The sequence below is a fragment of the Pristiophorus japonicus genome, chromosome 20 (assembly GCF_044704955.1).
Source record: "Pristiophorus japonicus isolate sPriJap1 chromosome 20, sPriJap1.hap1, whole genome shotgun sequence".
NCBI lineage: Eukaryota > Metazoa > Chordata > Chondrichthyes > Pristiophoridae > Pristiophorus > Pristiophorus japonicus.
In genome coordinates this window covers 69,125,452-69,147,436 of record NC_091996.1, presented here as the reverse complement: position 1 = coordinate 69,147,436, position 21,985 = coordinate 69,125,452, and the positions used below count along the sequence as shown (strand labels likewise).

The 21,985-nt window shown below is 48.5% G+C and overlaps 1 protein-coding gene across 1 annotated transcript in view; it reads left to right on the top strand.

The window, feature by feature from the left end:
* The first annotated feature begins 3,067 nt into the window (after positions 1–3,067).
* edf1 (endothelial differentiation-related factor 1) overlaps positions 3,068–21,985 on the top strand; it is a 33,558-nt gene continuing 14,640 nt past the window's right edge. The window contains exons 1-2 of the mRNA XM_070863456.1: positions 3,068–3,176; positions 17,964–18,015. Of these exons, the coding sequence (XP_070719557.1) occupies positions 3,099–3,176; positions 17,964–18,015 (130 nt within the window). The 5' untranslated portion in view covers positions 3,068–3,098. The remainder of the gene's footprint in view (positions 3,177–17,963; positions 18,016–21,985) is intronic.

Sequence of the window (21,985 nt, the reverse complement as noted above, 5' to 3'; positions counted from 1 at the left end):
CTCCTTAACCAGCAATGCTACCCCACCTCCTTTTCCTTTTATTCTATCTTTCCTGAATGTTGAATACCCCTGGACAACTGCTCGATGGTGGGATCTATCTCACCTGTAGGATGAAATCTATTCCATTTCAGAAATAGGATCTACTTCACCTTCAGGTGGGCACCCACTATCTTCAATGCTACTTTACCCCAGTGGAATCTAATCTCCAGAAATGCGATCAACTGCCCCAGCAATATGATCTACCTTGCCCTTAGATTGGGATCTGCTGCCCCTAGAAAGGGGAACTACCTCACCGGAGTGGGATCTAGCTCATCCCAATGGGATCTACCACACCTCGACTGGGATCTGCTGCCTAGAAATGGGATTTACCTCACCCTTAGAATGGGATATATTACCCCAAGAAAGGGATCTCCGTCACCCTAAGGCTAGGATCTACTATCCCTGGAAAGGAGATCTCCCTCACCCCAAGGTTGGGATCCACTGCCCCTGGAAAGGGATCTCCCTCATCCTGAAGGCTGGGATCTTCCTCACCCTAAGGCTAAAATCTACTATCCCTGGAAAGGAGATCTCCCTTACTCTGAGGCTGGGATCTACTGTCACCTAGAAAGGGATCTTCCTCATCCTGAAGGGTGGGATCTACTGTCCCTGGAAAGGGGATCTCCCTCCTGCTGAGGCTGGGATTTTCCTCACCCCGAGGCTGAGATCGACCTCCCCCTGAGGCTGGGATCAGAATGGAGAGCTAGCTGGCTTCAAAACAGAAAGCAGAGAGTGGGAGTAAAAGGTAGCTATTCACAGTGGCAGAAAGTGGGTAATAGTATTCCACAAAGATCAGTGCTGGGACCACTGTTCATTTATATTAACAATTTAGACGTTGGAATCTAAAATACAATTACTAAATCTGCGGATGACACCAAATTGGGGGGATAGTTAACACTGAGGAGGACTGTAACAAATTACAGGAGGACATTAATAAGCTTGCAGAATGGGCATATAATTAACAACTGAAGTTCAACACAGATAAATGTGAGGTACAGTAAACTCTCGTTTACCCGGGTTGTTTGGGGATTCGGCAACTCCGGGTAAACAAATTTTCCGATAGGGTGAGTTTACATAAATCGCAAAAAAAATTAAAAGAAAAAACAATCACGTTTAACTTAGGACAGCATTACTTACCTCTCTGCAGTCGGTATAGGTTAGACCGCCCGTATTTACAGGTGGTCACTGCGGGGCGTACAGGTCGGGCGGGACTCAAAAAGCGGGCCGGTGTGGCAACCAGGGGCATTGCACATCGGCGTAGCTGTTACGGGTGGTACTGCTCAGTGCCGCTGTAAAACCGGCCCTGGAGACCCCCGCGGAGTGCTGGAGGTTGACCGCTCACCCAGGAGAACTCAGCGCTGTCATTGCCGCCCCTCCGGGACAAAAAACGGAATGTGAAAGACCGGAAGATCCGCCCCATGGAGTGCTGGGTGGCTAATCAGGATTCAGTAAGAAAGTAAGTACAATGTATAGTTTGCACAGCTTAAAGCAAGTAATAATGTTCACTGCTGGTTGTATTTGTTATGTAGCCAATGATCCTCTCATTTTTGTTTAGTTGCTGAATCTCGCAATATTTTAAATTCCGTTATGGCAGGTTTTCCGTTACATTCATATCCGGGTAAATGAGAGTTTACTGTTTTACATTTTGGTGGGAAGAATAGGGTGCCACATGGAGGGTGAGTGTCTGGATGGGATAGAGGAACAAAGGGATCTCGGAGTACAAATACACAAATCACTAAAAGTTGCGACACAGGTTAACAAGACCATAAAAAAGCAAACCAAGCACTAGGGGTTTATTTCTAGAGGTATAGAATTGAAGAGTAGGGAAGTTATGCTAAACCTGTATCGAACCTTGGTTAGACCACACATAGAATACTGCGTAGAGTTCTGGTCGCCGTATTATAAAAAGGATATTGAGGGAGAGTGCAGATAAGATTTACAAGGATGATACCAGAAATGCGAGGGTGTACCTACCAGGAAAGGATGAACAGGTTGAGTCTCTTTTCTCTTGGAAAAAAGACTGTGGGGTGACCTAATGGAGGTCTTTAAAATTATGAAAGGTTTTGACAGAGTGGATAGAGAGAGAATGTTTCCACTTGTGGGGAAGAGCATAACTACTGGCCATCAATAGAAGACAGACATCCAAAAGGGAATTCAGAAGAAAGTTCTTTACGAAGAGTGGTGAGAATGTGGAACTCGCTACCACAGGGAGTAGTTGAAGTGAATAGTATAGATGCATTTAAGGGGAGGCTAGACAAGCATATGAGAGAGAAGGGAATAGAGGGTTATGCTGAGGAAAGATGGGAGGAGGCTCAAGTGGAGCATAAACGCTGGCATGGACTGGTTGGGCCAAATGGCCTGTTTCTGTGCCGTATATCCGATGTAATCCTATGTAATCTCTCCCCCCCCCCTGGAGCTGGGATCACCTTCCCCCTGGAAAGGGGATCTCCCCTGCCCCCAGGCTGGGATCTCCACCCCGACCCCACCCCCAGATCTCTCCTCCCCCTCTCCCCCCCAGGCTGGGATTTCCCCTCTCCCTGCCACCCCCAGGCTGGGATCTTCCACCCCCCAGGCTGGGATTTCCCCTCTCCCTGCCACCCCCAGGCTGGGATCTCTCCTCCCCACTGCCCTCCCTCCCCCAAGCTGGTATCGCCCCTCCCCCTACCAGGCTGGGATCTCTCCTCCCCCTCCCCCCCCCGCCTCAAGGCTGTGATCTCTCCTGCCCCCGCCCCCAGACTGGGATCTCCCCTCCCCCAAGCTGGGATCTACCCACACCTCCCCTCCCCTCAGGCTGGGATCTCTCCTCCCCCCTCCTCCCGCCCAAGCTGGGATGCCCCCCCGGCTGTGATCTCCCCTCTCCTCCTCCCAGGCTGGGATTTCCCACTCCTCCCATGCTGGGATCTCTCCACCCGCTGCCCCCAGCCTGGGATCTCCCCTCTCCAGGAGATATGCTCCCCAGGCCCCGCCCCCTGCTGTGACGGGGCGGCTCCGTGTCTCTGATTGGTTGCGGGCCGGTTGAGCTGAGGCGGTGGTGCGGCGGTTGCGCAGTGAGCCGAGCGACGATGGCGGAGAGTGACTGGGATACGGTGACGGTGCTGCGCAAGAAAGGCCCGAGCGCGGCGCAGGCCAAGTCCAAGCAGGTACCGGGCGGCGAGCGGACCCCGGCTGTCGGTCGCTCCTCCCTGGCCCCGGGCCCGGGGGCAGGGAGCGAGCGAGAGCGAGCACGGGGTGGCTGACGGGCGGGAGGGCCCCGGCCTGAGGCTGGTGGGTGCGGGTGCAGCTCGTCTTCCTCCCCCCAGAGTCCCGTCCCTTCCTCCCGGAGGGTCGCTGGGCAGGAGCGCCGGCTGCTCCCTGCCTCCGAGACACTGAGGCCAATACCAACCCCCCCCACCAACCCAAGGTACTGAGGCCAATAACCCCAGCCCTAGGCACTGAGGCCGATAACCTCCCCCCCCAGCCCAAGGCATTGAGGCCAATAATCCCCCCCCCCCCAGCCCAAGGCATTGAGGCCAATAATCCCCCCCCTCCCCCCAGCCCAAGGCATTGAGGCCAATAATCCCCCCCCTCCCCCCAGCCCAAGGCATTGAGGCCAATAATCCCCCCCCTCCCCCCAGCCCAAGGCATTGAGGCCAATAATCCCCCCCCTCCCCCCAGCCCAAGGCATTGAGGCCAATAACCCCCCCCCCCCCAGCCCAAGTCATTGAGGCCAATAATCCCCCCCCCCAGCCCAAGTCATTGAGGCCAATAACCCCCCCCCCCCCCCCAGCCCAAGGCATTGAGGCCAATAACCCCCCCCCAGCCCAAGGCATTGAGGCCAATAACCCCCCCCCCCCCCCCAGCCCAAGGCATTGAGGCCAATAACCCCCCCCCCCCAGCCCAAGGCATTGAGGCCAATAACCCCCCCCCAGCCCAAGGCATTGAGGCCAATAACCCCCCCCCCAGCCCAAGGCATTGAGGCCAATAACCCCCCCCCCCCAGCCCAAGGCATTGAGGCCAATAACCCCCCCCCCAGCCCAAGGCATTGAGGCCAATAACCCCCCCCCCCAGCCCAAGGTATCGAGGCCAATAACCCCCCCCCAGCCCAAGGCATTGAGGCCAATAACCCCCCCCCCCAAGACATTGAGGCCAATAACCCCCCCCCCTCCCAGCCCAAGGCATTGAGGCCAATAACCCCCCTCCCCCTCCCCCTCCCAGCCCAAGGCATTGAGGCCAATAACCCCCCTCCCCCTCCCAGCCCAAGGCATTGAGGCCAATAACCCCCCCCCCCCCCCAGCCCAAGGCATTGAGGCCAATAACCCCCCCCCCCAGCCCAAGGCATTGAGGCCAATAACCCCCCCCCCCCCCAGCCCAAGGCATTGAGGCCAATAACCCCCCCCCAGCCCAAGGTATTGAGGCCAATAACCCCCCCCCCCCAGCCCAAGGCATTGAGGCCAATAACCCCCCCCCCAGCCCAAGGCATTGAGGCCAATAACCCCCCCCCCCAGCCCAAGGTATTGAGGCCAATAACCCCCCCCCAGCCCAAGGCATTGAGGCCAATAACCCCCCCCCCCCCAAGACATTGAGGCCAATAACCCCCCCCCCTCCCAGCCCAAGGCATTGAGGCCAATAACCCCCCTCCCCCTCCCAGCCCAAGGCATTGAGGCCAATAACCCCCCTCCCCCTCCCAGCCCAAGGCATTGAGGCCAATAACCCCCCCCCCCCCCTCCAGCCCAAGGCATTGAGGCCAATAACAGGCCCCCCCCCCCCCCCCCCCCCCCCCCCCCCCCAAGGTGCTGAGGCCAGTGATTTCTCCCCTCCAACACAGACTACAATCGAGCTGGCCCTTGCTGGTGCCTGGGAAGTGACCAGCTGTGACTTGTCTTCAAATTGTCCTCGTGATTTCTGCTCGATAGTGTCAGTGGTCAGGGTCCAGCAACAGAAATAGGGATTGAGACAGAGATCTTATTCTCTCTGACCACAGGATCACATGTCCTCCATTTATGAGTCCCCATGAGTGTCTTGTGTGTTCAGATTATAACCTCTGGGGTTGAAACAAAACGCTGTTCATGTATTGATCCCTGCACACACTGCAGCGCAGCAAGCTTGATGTACTCTGTTTCAGTTTGTATTTGTGAACTTTCTTGATGTGAGTGATGGTGAAATTAAATAGTTTCCACTTCAACTATCCAGCGCTGATATCAAATGCTCCCAGGGCAGGTACAGCACGGTTAGATACAGATTATCTGTATTCAGCATGAAACACAAAAGGATAGTATGCAGGTGCAGCAAGTGATCAGGAAGGCCAGTGGTATCTTGGCCTTTATTGCAAAGGGGATGGAGTATAAAAGCAGGGAAGTCTTGCAACAGCTATATAAGGTATTGGTGAGGCCACACCTGGAATACTGCATGCAGTTTTGGTTTCCATATTTACGAAAGGATATACTTGCATTGGAGGCAGTTCAAAGAAGGTTTACTAGGTTGATTCTGGGGATGAGGGTGTTGACTTATGAGGAAAGGTTGAGTAGATTGGGCCTCTACTCATTGGAATTCTGAAGAATGAGAGGTGATCTTATCAAAACGTATAAGTTTATGAGAGGGCTTGACAAGGTGGATGCAGAGAGGATGTTTCCACTGATGGGGGAGACTAGAACTAGAGGGCATGTTCTTAGAATAAGGGGCCGCCCATTTAAAACAGATGAGGAGAAATTTCTTTGAGGGTTGTAAATCTGTGGAATTCGCTGCCTCAGAGAGCTGTGGAAGCTGGGACATTGAATAAATTTAAGACAGAAATAGACAGTTTAAGGGGATATGAGGTTACGGGGGGCGGGCGGGGAAGTGGAGCTGAGTCTATGATCAGATCAGCCATGATCTTATTGAATGGCGGAGCAGGCTCGAGGGGCCGCATGTCCTATTCCTGTTTCTATTTCTTATATAAAGCTCATTCGACACTGTCCCAAAAATATGCCTCAGCGCATAGCGACTGCACCTTTGTGACATTTTTCCAGTTCCCTTGCCAGTCATCTGGTGGCCTCTGTTAAAGGTAGTTTTTTTGTGGTGAGCCCATGTCCAGTTGGAGCTGAACTAAGATGTCCATTGGCCCCATATCATTGAGCCTTCCTTGGCCTTCTGTGACTTGTGCCTTAACTGACTTTATCTCCTACTCGCATTTCTTTCTTAGTCAACATCTAGGACAATCCGAGTGCTTCCAGAAACAAGGTGAAACCCTCATCTGATGTATCAGCTTGTGCAGTCGTAGCCCTGTTCCACAGTACTGTACCCCAGAGTGATAGTGACAGACCTGTACTCACCAGTGCTGTACCCAAGAGCTATATAGTGCCTACTGTACCACAGTGTTGTACAGTAACATCTGTACCCACCAGTGCTGTACCCAACAGCTATATAGCAAAAGTACTGTACCCCAATGTTATACAGTGATAGACCACTGCTCACCAGTGCTGTATCTGCATTATATTGATTGACCTGTACCCAGAAGTATTGTACCCAAAGGGAATACAGGGACTGTACTGTACCCCAGTGTTTTACAGGAACAGACCTGTGCCCACCAGTACTGTCTCCCACTTTATACAGTGACAAACCTGTACCTTAGTATTGTACAGTGCTGGACTTGTACCAGCCAGTACTGTCCCCCAGTGTTCGTGACAACCCTGTGTCCTCCACTTCTGTACCTCATGTATGGCTCAGAGACATGGACCATGTACAGTAGACACCTCAAGTCACTGGAGAAATACCACCAACGATGTCTCCTCAAGATCCTACAAATCCCCTGGGAGGACAGATGCACCAACATTAACGTCTTCGACCAGGCCAACATCCCCAGCATTGAAGCATTGACCACACTTGGATCAGTTCCGCTGGGCAGGCCACATTGTCCGCATGCCAGACACGAGACTCCCAAAACGTGCGCTCTACTCTGAACTCCTTCATGGCAAATGAGCCAAAGGTGGGCAGAGGAAATGTTACAGGGACACCCTTAAAACCTCCCTGATAAAGTGCAACATCCCTATCGAACCTGGCCAAAGACTGCCCTAAGTGAGGAAGTGCATCCGGGAGGGCACTTAGCACCTCGAGTCTCATCGGAGAGAGCATGCAGAAATCAAGTGCAGGCAGCGGAAAGAGCATGCGGCAAATCTGACCCACCCACCCTTTCCCTCAACGACTGTCTGTCCCACCCGTGACAGGGACTGTGGTTCTCGTATTGGACTGTTCAGCCACCTGAGGACTCATTTTAAGAGTGGAAGTAAGTCGTCTTTGATTCCGAGGCACTGCCTATGATGATGACCTCAGTAAAAAGAAAAACATGGATTTATATAGTACCTTTCACGACCACCAGACGTCTCAAAGCGCTTTACAGCCAATGAAGTACTTTTGAAGTGTAGTCACTGTTGTAATGTGGGAAACACGGCGGCCAATTTGCGCACAAGCAAGCTCCCACAAACAACAATGTGATAATGACCAAATAATTTTTTTAATGATGATTGAGGGATAAATAGTGCTATGGGATCTTCGTCAGAACTGGAAACGCTTGAGATGAGCAAATTCTTAAGGAAGTACAGGGGCAATGAAAGGGTGAGGGAGAAAAGGAAAGAACAAGGGAAAGTCTGTGATGAGGTGGAAGTCAGAAGAGATTTAAGAGACAGAAGGGCTGATGGGCAAACATGAGATGGTAATGGCACAAGTTAAGAAACAAAAGATGAGTCTAGATAGGGTGTGAATGGCAGAATCATCTGCTATGGGGGAAAAAGAAAAAAGGGGGGGATTGTGTTCAGTTTGAGGGACAGTGAGATGGGGGTTGGGTTCAGTTTGAGGGATAATGAGATGGGGATTGGGTTCGATGTGTGGGACGGTGAGATGGGGATTGGTGTGGATTGTGGGACAATAGATTCTGACGATGCCACCTTCCATACTAGTGCCTCTGATATATGTCCTCCTTTTCCTCAACTGAGGATTCCCTTACACTGTGGTTAACATGGCCCTCGACCATGTCCATTCCATTTCCCGCACCTCTCCTCTCACCCCGTTCCTTCCCTCCCAGAACCACGACAGGGTTCCCCTTGTCCTCACCTTTCACCCCACCAGCATCCACGTTCATCTTCCGCCACCTCCAGCGTGATCCCACCACCAATATCATCCCCTCCCCTCTCGGCATTCTGAAGGAACCGCTCCCTCCGTGACACCCTGGTCCATTCCGCAATCTCCCCCTCCCCTTATGGCACATTCCCGTGCAAGCGCAGGAGATATAACATTTGCCTTTTTACCTCCTCCCTTCCCACCGTCCAGGGCCCCAAACACTCTTCCAGGTGAAACAGTGATTTACATGTTGTACTTTCAATTTAGTATACTGTATTCGCAGATCATGATGTTGTGGTCTCTACATTGGGGAGACCAAACTCAGATTGGGTGGCCGCTTTGAGGAACACCTTTGTTCATTCTAAGTGTGATCCAGATCTTCCAGTCATCTGTCACTTTAATTCTCCACTCCATTCTCACTCTGACCTCTCCGTCCTCTGCCTCCTGCACTTTTCCAATGAAACTCAGTGCAAGCTCGAGGTACAGCACCTCATCTTTGGTTTAGGCAATTTACCACCACCACCACCTGGACTTGACATCGAGTTCAACAATTTCACACCAGAACCTCTGTCCATATTTTTTTTCCTTTCCTCTTTTTTTTAAACAAACCCGCCCTTTTTTCTCTTTCCCATGGCAGCTGATGATTCCACCATTCATACTCCATCTAGACTCATCTTTTGTTTTGTAACTTGTGCCATTCCCATATAATTTTTGCCTATCATCCCTTTGTCTCCTAAATCTCTTCTGCCTTCCACCTCATCACAGACCTTCCCTTGTTCTTTCCTTCTCTTCCCCCGCCCCCCCATCACTGCTCCTGCACTTCCTTGAGAATCTGTTACATCTCGAACTTTTCCAATTCTGACGAAGAGTAATCGACCTGAAACGTTAACTCTGTGATGCTTGACCTGAGATTTCCAGCATTTTGTTTTTAGTATTGAATCCCAGTGTTATACAGTGACAGACCTGTATCCACCAGTACTGTACCCCAGTGTTATACAGTGACAGACCTGTACCCACCAGTACTGTACCCCAGTGTTATACAGTGACAGACCTGTACCCACCAGTATTGTACCCCAGTGTTAATGAAAGACCTGTACCAACCAGTACTGTACCCCAGTGTTAGTGACAGACCTGTACCCACCAGTACTGTATCCCAGTGTTCTACAGTGACAGACCTGTACCCATCAGTACTGTATCCCAGTGTTCTACAGTGAGACCTGTACCCACCAGTACTGTATCCCAGTGTTATACAGTGACAGACTTGTACCCACCAGTACTGTACCCCAGTGTTATACAGTGACAGACTTGTACCCACCAGTACTGTATCCCAGTGTTCTGCAGTGACAGATTTGTACCCACCAGTACTGTATCCCAGTGTTGTACAGTGACAGATTTGTACCCACCAGTAATGTACCCCAGTGCTGTACTGTTAAGCTCGCAAAGAATGACTTAAACAAATGATATGGGGAAGATAGCCTTTGAAAGTTAACTAGCATGAAATATAAAAACAGATAGCAAGAGTTTCTACAGGTATATAAACAGATGAGTGGCTAAAGTAAATGTTGGTCCCTTAGAGGACGAGACCGGGTAATTAGTAATGGGGAACATGGAGATGGCAGAAACTCTGAACAAATATTTTGTATTGGTCTTTACGGTAGAGGACACTAAAAATATCCCAACAGTGGATAGTCAAGGGACTATAGGGGGAACTTAACACGATCACAATCACTAAGGAGGTGGTACTCAGTAAGATAATGGGACTAAAGACAGATAAATCCCCTGGACCTGATGGCTTGCACCCTAGGGTCTTAAGAGAAGTAGCGGCAGGGATAGTGGATGCATTCGTTGTAATTTTACCAAAGTTCCTTGGATTCTGGGGAGGTCCCAGCAGATTGGAAAACTGCAAATGTAACGCCCCTATTTTTTTTAAAAAAAGGAGATGGACAAAAAGCAGGAAACTATAGACCAGTTAGCCTAACATCTGTGGTTGGGAAAATGTTGGAGTCCATTATTAACGAAGCAGGACATTTGCAAAAGCATAATTCAGTCAGGCAGAGTCAGCATGGATTTATGAAGGGGAAGTCATGTTTGACAAATTTGCTGGAATTCTTTGAGGATATAACGACAGGGTGGATAAAGGGGAACCAGTGGATGTTGTGAAATTGGACGTCCAGAAGGCATTTGTCAAGGTGCCACATAAAAGGTTACTGCACAAGATAAAAGTTCATGGGGTTGGGGGTAATATATTAGCATGGATAGAGGATTGGCTAACTAACAGAAAACAGAGAGTTGGGATAAATGGCTCATTCTCTGGTTGGCAATCAGTAACTAGTGGGGTGCCGCAGGGATCAGTGCTGGGACCCCAACTATTTACAATCTATATTAACAACTTGGAAGAAGGGACTGAGTGTAACATAGCCAAGTTTGCTGACGATACAAAGATGGGAGGAAAAGCAATGTGTGAGGAGGACACAAAAAACCTGCAAAAGGACATAAATAGGCTAAGTGAGTGGGCAAAAATTTGATAGATGGAGTATGATGTTAGAAATTGTGAGGTTATGCACTTGGGCAGAAAAAATCGAAGAGCAAGTTATTATTTAAATGGAGAAAAATTGCAAAGTACTTCAGTACAGCGGGACCTGGGGGTCCCAGTGCATGAAACACAAAAGGTTAGTATGCAGGTACAGCAAGTGATCAGGAAGGCCAATGGATTCTTGGTCGTTATTGCAAAGAGGATGGAGTATATAAGCAGGGAAGTCTTGCTACAGTTATACAGGGTTTGGTGAAGCTACACCCGGAATACTGCGTACAGTTTTGGTTTCCATATTTAAGAAAGGATCATGATCATCATCATAGGCAGTCCCTCGAAGTAAGGATGACTTGCTTCCACACCAAAAAGGGATGAGTTCACAGGTGTTGCAATGAAGGACCTAATATTCCAGATCCCGAACTGCATCTTGAAGGGTGGAAGATGCCTGTACGTGGATTTTTTTAACGGGTGGTGGCCATTGCATACCAGCCACCACACGGGCTTGACAGAGCCAGGCCTTGGTCCAGTGGCAAGGATTACCCAAGACGTCTGGAGACCAGCTCTGTTGCACGGACCTAGCGCGCACACATCGCAGTGTGGGCTGGGCCCTGGTCACTTCCCTCTACAAACTCTTGCCGCTCCTTCGCCCCTCCTGCTGTGCCTGCCTGCACTGCAATCAACGACCTGGCTTCGCAGCCGTCGCCCTCCTGCAGCAGCATGCGCTGCTCCCTGCAGTGGCATGCCACCGCACGCTGCTCCCTCCAATGGCCCCGGCCTGCTGATGGTCTTGCAGGCCGCCGCACACTTTAAGAAAGGATACACTTGCTTTGGAAGCAGTTCAGAGAAGGTTCACTAGGTTGATTCTGGAGATGAGGGGGTTGACTTGTGAGGAAAGGTTGAGTAGGTTGGGCCCCTACTCATTGGTATTCAGAAGAATGAGAAATGATATTGAAACGTATAAGATTATGAGGGGTTTGACATGGTGGATGCAGAGAGGATGTTTCCACTGATAGGAGAGACTAAAACTGGAGGGTATAATCTTAGAATAAGAGGCCGCCCATTTAAAACTGAGATGAGGAGGAATTTCTTCTGAGGGTTATGAATCTGTGGAATTTTCTGCCTCAGAGAGCTGTGGAAGTTGGGTCTTTGAATAAATTTAAGAAAGGGATAGACAGTTTCTTAACCAATAAGGGGTTATGGAGAGCAGGCAGGGAAGTGGATCTGAGTCCATGATCAGATCAGCCATGATTGTATGAAATGGTGGAGCAGGCTTGAGGGGCCGTATGGCTTACTCCTATTTCTTATGTTATGACAGACCCGTCCACACCAGTCCTGTACCCCAATATTATACAGCAACAGACCCGTCCCCACCAGTACTGTACCCCAGTATTATACAGTGACAGACCTGTCCCCACCAGTACTGTGTACCAGTATTATACAGTGACAGACCTGTCCCCACCAGTACTGTACCCCAGTGTTATACAGCGACAGACCCGTCCCCACCAGTACTGTACCCCAGTATTATACAGTGACAGACCTGTCCCCACCAGTACTGTGTACCAGTATTATACAGTGACAGACCTGTCCCCACCAGTACTGTACCCCAGTGTTATACAGCGACAGACCCGTCCCCACCAGTACTGTGTACCAGTATTATACAGTGACAGACCTGTCCCCACCAGTACTGTACCCCAATATTATACAGCAACAGACCCGTCCCCACCAGTACTGTACCCCAGTGTTATACAGCGACAGACCCGTCCCCACCAGTACTGTACCCCAGTGTTATACAGCGACAGACCCGTCCCCACCAGTACTGTACCCCAGTGTTATACAGCGACAGACCCGTCCCCACCAGTACTGTACCCCAGTGTTATACAGCGACAGACCCGTCCCCACCAGTACTGTACCCCAGTGTTATACAGCGACAGACCCGTCCCCACCAGTACTGTACCCCAGGGTTATACAGTGACAGACCTGTACGCACCTTATTGTTACTCAACTCCGAGCACACTCCAGATTTAACTGCCACTTGCATCTTTCCCATGAAGACACATCCCAATTTGCGTTACAAATGTACACGAGAAAGACAGAAGCCAAAGCACGAAGGGAGCGATTGGGGCTGCAGGTGGCATTCTGGGTTTGAAGGGCCGACTGTATAACTCTGCGACTGGGTGCTTTATGTCATCTATTTAGCAGGAAAATGGGTCAGGCAAGGCTCTTGAGTAGGACAAGAACAACAAGCATTTAACAAAACGCCTCCCAAAGCCTCACCTCCACCACTTAAAAAGACAATGGCAGTAGGCACATGGGAGCACCATCACCTGCAAGTTCCCCTCCAAGTCGCATACAAGCCTCATTTGGAAATATATCGCTGCTCCTTCATCCGTCACTGGGTCAAAATCCTTGAACTCCCTCCCTAACAGCACCGTGGAAGTACCTTCACCCAACGGATTGCAGCGGTTCAACAAGGGAAGTTGGGGATAGGCAATACATGTGACACCCACATTCCCATGACCAATTTATTTTTTTAAATCCTTTAAAATGGCAGGCGTGCACTGAATCCCCTGAAGATTCTCATGGCAACACCTGACCAGGAGGAAGTAAATAGAGTTAAAGGAAAAGATTTTCAATGTGAGAACAAGTTCAGTCAGGGGAGATGGGGTTAGTGGAGAATGGGGATTGGCTAGGTTGTTGGAGCCAGAAGTTGAGGTATATTAAAGGATTTGAGCAGTGAGCAGGTGATTGTTTTTGGTCTACAGGGTATGGAGAGTGAGCAGGAGAGGGATTAGACTGAGTGGGATATTAAAGGATATGTGGAGTGAGGGGAGATTGGAATTAGACTGAGTTGCTTGTGGGGATAAAACACCATCAGGGATGTGACCAAAACGTAGAAATCCACAGAGCAGCAGGAGGCCATTTCGGCCCATCGTGTCCTCGCCGGCCGACAAAGAGCCGCACGGCCCTCGGTCAGCAGCCCTGAAGGTTACATATAAACCTATGGACAATGGCAGAAAGGTAAAGAGCACCCGGCCCAACCAGTCCGCCCCACACAACTGCGACACCCCTTACACTGAAACATTCTACTCCCCAACCGGAGCCATGTGATCTCCTGGGAGAGGCAAAAACCAGATTAAACACTCAAGCCAATTGGAGAAAAAGAAATCTGGGAAAATTCCTCTCTGACCCATCCAGGCGATTGAAACTAGTCCAGGAGATCGCCCTGGCCGTATTTGATTCCCTGCAGTGCTTACCTTCGTTTCTGCGCCAACCAACAAGAGGTTATGCAGTCTCATCCCACTTACCAGCTCTTGGTCCGTAACCCTGCAGGTTACGGCACTTCAAGTGCCCATCCAAACACCTTTTTAAATGTGGTGAGGGTTTCTGCATCCACCACCCTTCCAGACAGTGTGTTCCAGACTCCCACAACCCTCTGCGTGAAGAAGCCTCCCCTCAAATCCCCTCTCAATCTTCCATCAACCACCTTAAAACTATGCCCCCTCGTAATTGACCCCTCCACCAAGGGAAATGGGCCCTTACTATCCACTCTGTCCAGGCCCCTCAAAATTTTGTACACCTCAATGAGGTCTCCCCTCAGCCTCCTCTGTTCCAATGAGAACAAGCCTAGCCTATCCAATCTGTCCTCATAGCTAAGATTCTCCATTCCAGGCAGCATCCTAGTAAATCTCCTCTGCACCCTCTCTAGTGCAATCACTGCCTTCCTATAATATGGTGACCAGAACTGCACGCAGTACTCCAGCTGAAGCCTAACCAGAGAATTATACAATTTAAGCATAACCTCCCTACTCTTGTATTCTATGCCTCGACCAATAAAGGCAAGTATTCTGTATGCTTTCTTAACCTGGCCTACTTTCAGGGATCTGTGGACAAGCACTCCAAGGTCCCTTTGTTCATCTACACTTTTAAATGACCTACAGCTTAATGTATATACCATTTCCTTATTAGCCCTCCCAAAGTGCATTACCTCCCATTTCTCCAAATTAAATTCCATTTGCCACTGCTCTACTCAGCTGACCAGTAGATTGATATCCTCTTGCAGTCCATGACTTTCCTTTTCATTAGCAACCACACAGTCAATTTTAGTGTCATCTGCAAACCTCTTAATCATGCTCCCTATATTCAAATCTAGATCATTGATTTATGCCACAAAAAGCAAGGGACCCAGTACTGAGCCCTGCGGAACCCCACTGGAATATCCTTCCAGTCACAAAAACATCCATCAGCCATTACCCTTTGCTTCCGACCTCTAAGCCAATTTTGGATCCCATGGGCTTTAACCTTCGTGACCAGTCTACCACGTGGGACCTTTGCTAAAGTCCATATACATTACATCGTATGCACTACCCTCATCGACCCTCCTGGTTATCTCCTCAAAAAATTCAATCGGGTTAGTCAAACGCGATCTTCCCTTAACAAATCCGCGCTGACTGTCCCAAATTAATCCTTGCCTTTCCAAATGTAGATTTATCCTGTCTTTTAGGATTTTTTCCAATAATTTTCCCACCACTAAGGTTAGGCTGTAATTACTTAGCCGATCCCTTTCTCCCTTCTTAAACAAGGATACCACATTAACAGTCTTCTGGCACCATGCCCAAATCCAAAGAGGACTGGAAAATGATGGTCAAGGCCTCTGCTATTTCCTCTTTTACTTCGCTCAACAGCCTGGGATGCATTTCATCTGGGCCTGGGGACTTATCTACTTTCAAAGCTGCTAAGCCCCTTAATACCTCCTCTCTCTCTGTTTATTTTATCCAGAATTTCACACTCCTCCTTGATAGCAGTATCTGCATTGACCCTTTCCTTTGGGAAAACAGACGCAAAATATTCATTAAGAACCATACCAATATCTTCTGCTTCCACACACACAGTGCCCTCATGGTCTCTAATAGGCCCTACCCTTTCTTTAGTTATCCTCTTGCTCTTAATATATTTATAGAAAATCTTTGGGTTTTCCGTAATTTTACTAGCCAAGAATTTTTCATGCTCTCTCTCTCCCTAATATCCTTTTTAATTTTACCTCTTAGCTTTCTATATTCCTCCAAAGATTCTACAGTATTTAGTCATCGGTATATGACATAAGCTTCCCTTTTTTTCTTTATCCTCCCCTGTAGGCCCCTAGACATCCGGGGGTTCTAGAAGTGTTATTCCCACCCTTTTTCTTTAAGGGCACATGTTTGGCCTGAGCCTTCCGGATCTCCTCCTTGAATGCCTCCCACTGTTCCGACACTGATTTACCTACAAGTAGCTGTTTCCAGTCTATACTATGGCCAAATCACTCCTCAACTTAGCAAAATTAGCTTTTCCCCAATTTGGGACTTTTATTCCTGGTCTAGCCATAACTAACTTGAATCTTACTGAATTATGGTCACTGGCACCCAAGTGCTCTCCCACTAATACACCTTCCACCTGCCCAGCTTCATTCTCCAAAACTAAATCCAAAACCGCCCCCCTCATGTTGGGCTTGCTACATACTGACTTGAAAATATTCTCATGAATGCATTTTAAGAATTCCACACCCTCTATACCCTTCACACTATATTTGTCCCAATCAATATTAGGATAGTTAAAATCCCTTACCATTACTACCCTATGGTTTTTGGACTTCACAGAAATTTGCCTACATATTTGCTCCTCTGTTCTCTCCCCCCCCCCCCCCCCCCCCCCCAATAATATATGACCCATATGGCCTAATTAGATGATCTTTCTAACATATCATCCCTCCTCACCACTGTAACAGTTTCTTTAATCAATACCGTGTTTCCCCCCCTCTCTGCCTTGTCTCAAAATCCTGTAACCAGAAATATTGAGCTGTCAAGCCTGCCCCTCTTTCAGCCATGTTTCTGTAATGGCTATAATGTCATACTCCCAAGTGTCTACTTGTGCTCTTAGCTCATCCGCCTTCGCTGTACTCCTTGCATTAAAGTATATACCATTTAGCACAGGAAGACCTCCTTGATTACTACTTGCTAACCCTTGTTTCCTCTGTCTTACAGATTCGCTTTCTAAATTCTTGCTATCCAATTTCAGTTTTACTCCCTTCCCTATTGAATTTGTTCTCAGGTTCCCATCACCCTGCTAAGCTAGTTTAAACTCTCCCCAACAGCACTAGCAAAACTCCCTGCGAGGATATTGGTCCCGGCGCTGTTAAGGTGCAACCGGTCCAATTTGTACAGGTCACATCTCTCCCTGAAGCGGTCCCAATGCTTCACGAATTTAAAGCCCTCCCTCCTACACCAACTCTCTAGCCATGTGTTCATCCTCTATATCCTTCCATTCTTGTACTCATTAGCACGTGGCACCAGTAGTAACCAGAAAATGACTACCTTTTGAGGTTTTACCCTTTAATTTTCTTCCTAGCTCCCTAAATTCTGCCTGTAGGACCTCATCCCTCTTTCTACCTATGTCGTTGGTCCTGATATGGACCACGACCTCTAGCTGTTTACCCTCTCCTCCCAGAATGCCCTGCGTCCGCCCTGTGGCATCCTTGACCCTGGCACCAGGGAGACACCATACCGTTCTAGTCATGTCTATGGCCTCACAAACGCCCCTCTGTTTCCTTAACTGAATCCCCTCTCACTACAGCTCTTTTATTCTTCGTCCCTCCCCCCAGTGAAGCTGAGCCACCTGTGGTGCCTTGGACTTGGCTCTGGCTGCACTCCCCAGTGGCACCATCGGTACTCAGAAGAGAATATCGGAGGTGGGGGGGAACACACAACTTCTGGACTACCTGCCTAGCATTCTTGCATCATCTGGTGGTTACCCACTTCCCCTCTACCTGTATGCTTTTAAGCTGCGGGGTGACCACCTCCTGAAACGTGCTATCCACGTAGCTCTCAGTCCCGCGGATGCACCATATTGACTCCAGCTGCCGCTCAAGCTCCCAAACGCGCTGCTCAAGTAGTTGAAGCTGGAGACATCTGCATATATGGTTGTCTCGCCTGTGCGAAGCGTCCAGGACTTCCCACATGCCGGAGGATGTGCACTCTACAGGAATGAGCTGCCCTGCCATCCCTCTAATTAGACTTATCTAATTTAAAATCTAATTAAAAAGAAAGAGAGATACTTACCAATCAAAGAGCTAACCATTTACCTGCTCGGACGAGGGCTGTGAACTCCTCACCAGGCTGAGTGATGAGTGGCCTGTTACTATGCTATAAGGTTGTATGATTCTATGACCTTAAATGCGAACCTGCTGGAGGAGTAAATTGGTTAAACACTGGTTGATGAAAGAACATGTTTTGTGTGTTGCAGGATTCTTTCCAGGAGTGAATGCACAACTTGACAGTTTTTATTCCCTGTTCTTTCCTAGGCTATCACGTCAGCAAAACGCAGAGGAGATGACGTGGAGACGACAAAGAAATGTAAGCATCTTTTTATTAACTGCAGCTCACTATCCTGCAAGGAAACTGGCTACACTGCTGAGAGGTGATGGCTTTTCCTCCTTTTTTTTTCCCCCAAGAGGTTTCTGCCCACTCATTGGGCCCAAGTTTCCACATGATTTGCGCCTGATTTTTAGGAGCAACTGGTGGAGAACGGACTATCTTAGAAATCGCAATTCTCCACATTTTTCTTTCTGCAGTTCTAGTCAGGTAGAACAGTTCCACTTTGGAACAGAATTTTTTCTTCAAAAGGGGGCGTGTCCGGCCACTGACGCCTGATTTCAAAGTTTCCACAGTGAAAACGTACTCCAAACTAACTTAGAATGGAGCAAGTGAAGATTTTTGTAGAACTGAAAAAACCTTGTCTGCACATTAAAAAATCAGGCGCAGGTTACAAATTAGGCGTCCAGAACGAGGTGGGGGGGGGGGGGGGGGGGGGAAGGGAAGTAATTAAATTCTACAATAAATCCTTATTTATACTTCTACAAATATTATACAAATAAATCCAACCTGAATAAACATTTATAAGCAAAGAAAAGATTAAATAAACCATCTTCCTACCTGTGTGAAAGTGCTTCAGCCACGGAGAATGCTGCAGGCGTTCGTTCCCGCGGGGGGTGGGGGGGGGGGGAGGAGACAGTGAGAAGGCTGCAAGAAGCCTCAGTGCTGATAACAATGTGCTTTTATTAAAAAATGTTCAAAAATTAAACAGCTACAAAGAACTACAAAAATGGCCGAGTGCCAATGTTTCCTTCACACTGCGCGTGCGCCAACGCGCACGCGCAGTGTTGCCGGCAGGAAAAAAACTAATTTAAATGGTACCTGCCCCCTCTCACTTACAAAATCGGCGCGAGTGTAGGCTCCGCCCCCCCCTGGGCGCCGTGCCAAACGTACAAGGAGCTGCAGGGCGCTCCAGAATCGCGTGTTTTTTTTCAGGCACCGTTTTAGGCGAGAAAAACGGGCGCCCAGCTCGGAGGGGCGCCCGTTTTTTATCGTGAGGAAACTTGGGCCCTTTGTCTCTAAGGCATGACCTGCTTCATCAATGTTGATGTTCCTCATCTGTGATCTTAGACTTGAGAGTGTTGGCAAACTATCTGACCATGGCAAAACATCCAGACTGACACTCCAGTACAGTACTGAGGGAGTGCTGCACTGTCTGAGCTGCCGGTTTTTGTATGAGACGTTAAACCGAGACCCCATCTGCCCTCAGGCAGAGGTAAACGATCTGATGGCACTATTGGAAGGAGAGCAGGAGCAAAAAGAAATGATCTGGCCATTATCACATTGCTGTTTGTGGCGTCTTGCTATGTGCAAATTGGCTGCCGCGTTTCCAACATTGCAATAATGACTACACTTCAAAAAACGAATGTAATTGTCTGTAAAGTGTACTGGGACATCCTGAGGTTGTGTAAGGCGCTAGATAATTACAAGCTTCTTTCATGAAGGTGATCAGAGCTGGGTCCCACGTCCCCTTGCCTTGTGCACTTCCTGTAAATGCACTGCAGTAATAATGTTTACATAAAAAGGACCTTTGAAAGCCCCCTGCCTCCATAGACTTGTGCGTAAAGCACCACCGATGGTAGCACTGAGACATACAGAACAGAAACCATACTGCTGTAAATGCTGCTGATCTGACATAAAAACCAAGCTGCTGAATTACACAGCAAGTCCACCCGAGTCTGAAGGGGGGAAATATAAATGGGTAATGTTTTGAACCGTGACTTTCCAGTAGCTGCTCTGACCAGGATTTGTCCTGGGTTTGATTGCTGGCCTGCTCTGAGTTGGTTAATCTCAGCCATGGCCCCTAGCCTGGGAATGGTGGGAGTATTAGCGAGGATCGTGCCACTGCAGCCCTGATCATTATTCAGTGAGTGCCTCTCTCTTTCTTTCCCACTCTACCTGTCTTGCAGGAGAGTGCAAGTGTCTGGACATGGGGCGAGGACATGATCATCCACAGCTGCGATGTAACCCAGGTGTGAATAGCCATACTGTAAAAGTCATCAAATAATAGTCATGAGAGTGTCCAACTCCGAATAAACTAGTAGGAGGAGCTAATGAAAGGGGGGGAAAGAGAATCGAGGTTTTACTGTGTGTACAGGACTCCTTTCATACCCAGTCTATGAGAAGAGAGAAATTGCTGCTGGATGTAATAATGGAAAATGAACTGGAGCAGATAAGGGAAGTAATCATAGAACATAGAGCAGCAGGAAAAGGCTATTCTGCCCCTCAAGCCTGCTCCACCATTAATTAACATCATGGCTGATCTTTGACCGCAACTCCACTTTCCCGCCCAATCCTCATATCCCTTGATTCTCTTGGAGCCCAAAAATCTAGCTATCTCTGCCTTGAATATACTCAATGACTGAACATCCAAAGCCCTCTGGGGTAGAGAATTCCAAAGATTCACAACCCTCTGACTAAAGAAATTTCTCCTCCTCCTCAGTCCAAAATGGCCAACCCCTTATCCTGAGACTATGTCCCCTAGTTCTAGACTCTCCCCAGCCAGAGGAAACCGCTTCTCAGCATTTACTATCAAGCCCTCTCAGAATCTTGTATGTTTCAATGAAATCACCTCTCATTCTTCTAAACTCCAGATAGTAGAGGCTCATTCTACTCAATCTGTCCTCATAGGGCAACCCCCTCATCCCAGGAATCAATCTAGTGAACCTTTGTTGCATCCCCTCTAAAGCAACGCAGTACACCAGGTGGTGTCTCATTCAGCAAGACTTCCTTACTCTTGTACTCCAACCCCCTTGTAATAAAGGCCAACATACCATTTGCCTCCCTAATTGTGTGCTGTACCTGCATGTTAACTTTGTGTTTTGTGTACAAGGATGCCCAAACCCCCCTCAGCACCAACATGGGGGAGCATATAGAATTACAGCACAGAAGGAGGCCATTCGGCCTGTTGATCCTGTGCCGGCTCTCTGCAAGAGCACTTCAACTAGTCCCACTCCCCTGTCCTTTCCTCGTAACCCTGCAATTTTTTTCTCTCAGCTACTTATCCAACTCCCTTTTGAAAGCCCTGATTGAATCTGCCTCCGCCACCCTTTCAGGCAGTACATTCCAGATCCTAACCACTCGCTGTGTTTAAAAAATTTTTTTTTTCTTGTGTCACCTTTGGTTCTTTTGCCAATCACCTTAAATCTGTGTCCCCTGGTTCTCAATCCTTCTGTCAATGGGAACAGTTTCTTTCTATCTCCTCTATCCAGACTCGTCATGATTTTGAACACCTCTATCAAATCTTCTCTCCATCTTCTCTGCTCTAAGGAGAACAACCCCAGCTTCTCCAGTTTATCCACGTAATTGACGTCCCTCATCCCTGGAATCATTCTCGTAAATCTTTTCTACACCCTCTCTAAGGCCTTCACATCCTTCCTGTAGTGCGGTGCCCAGAATTGGACACAATACTCCAGTTGAGGCTGAACCAAGTGTTTTTAACTGCTTTCTCAGCCCTGCCACCTTCAACGATTTGTGCACAGATGCCCCTAGGGGTCTCTGTTCATGCATCCCCTTTAGGATTGTACCCTTTAGTTGATGTCCCCTCATTCTTTCTACCAAAATGCATCACTTCACATTGTCCTGCATTAAATTTCATCTGCCACATGTTCGCCCATTTCACCAGTCTGTCTATGTCCTCTTGAAGTCAATCACTCCTCATTATTCACTATTCTTCCAAGTTTTGTCATCTGCAAATTTTGAAATTGTGCCCTATACACCCACATCCAAGCCTTTAATATATATCAAGAAAAGCAGTGATCCCAGTACCAACCCCTGGGGAACACCCCTGTATACCTTCCTCCAGTCCAAAAAACAACAGTTCACCACTACTGTTTCCTGTCAGTTGGCCATTGTTGTAATGTGGGAAAAGTTGAAACTAAAGAAAAAGTACATAGACAATACATGTGAGGATGACAAAAAGAGTGCAGAAACCTAAAATATAATAAAGAAT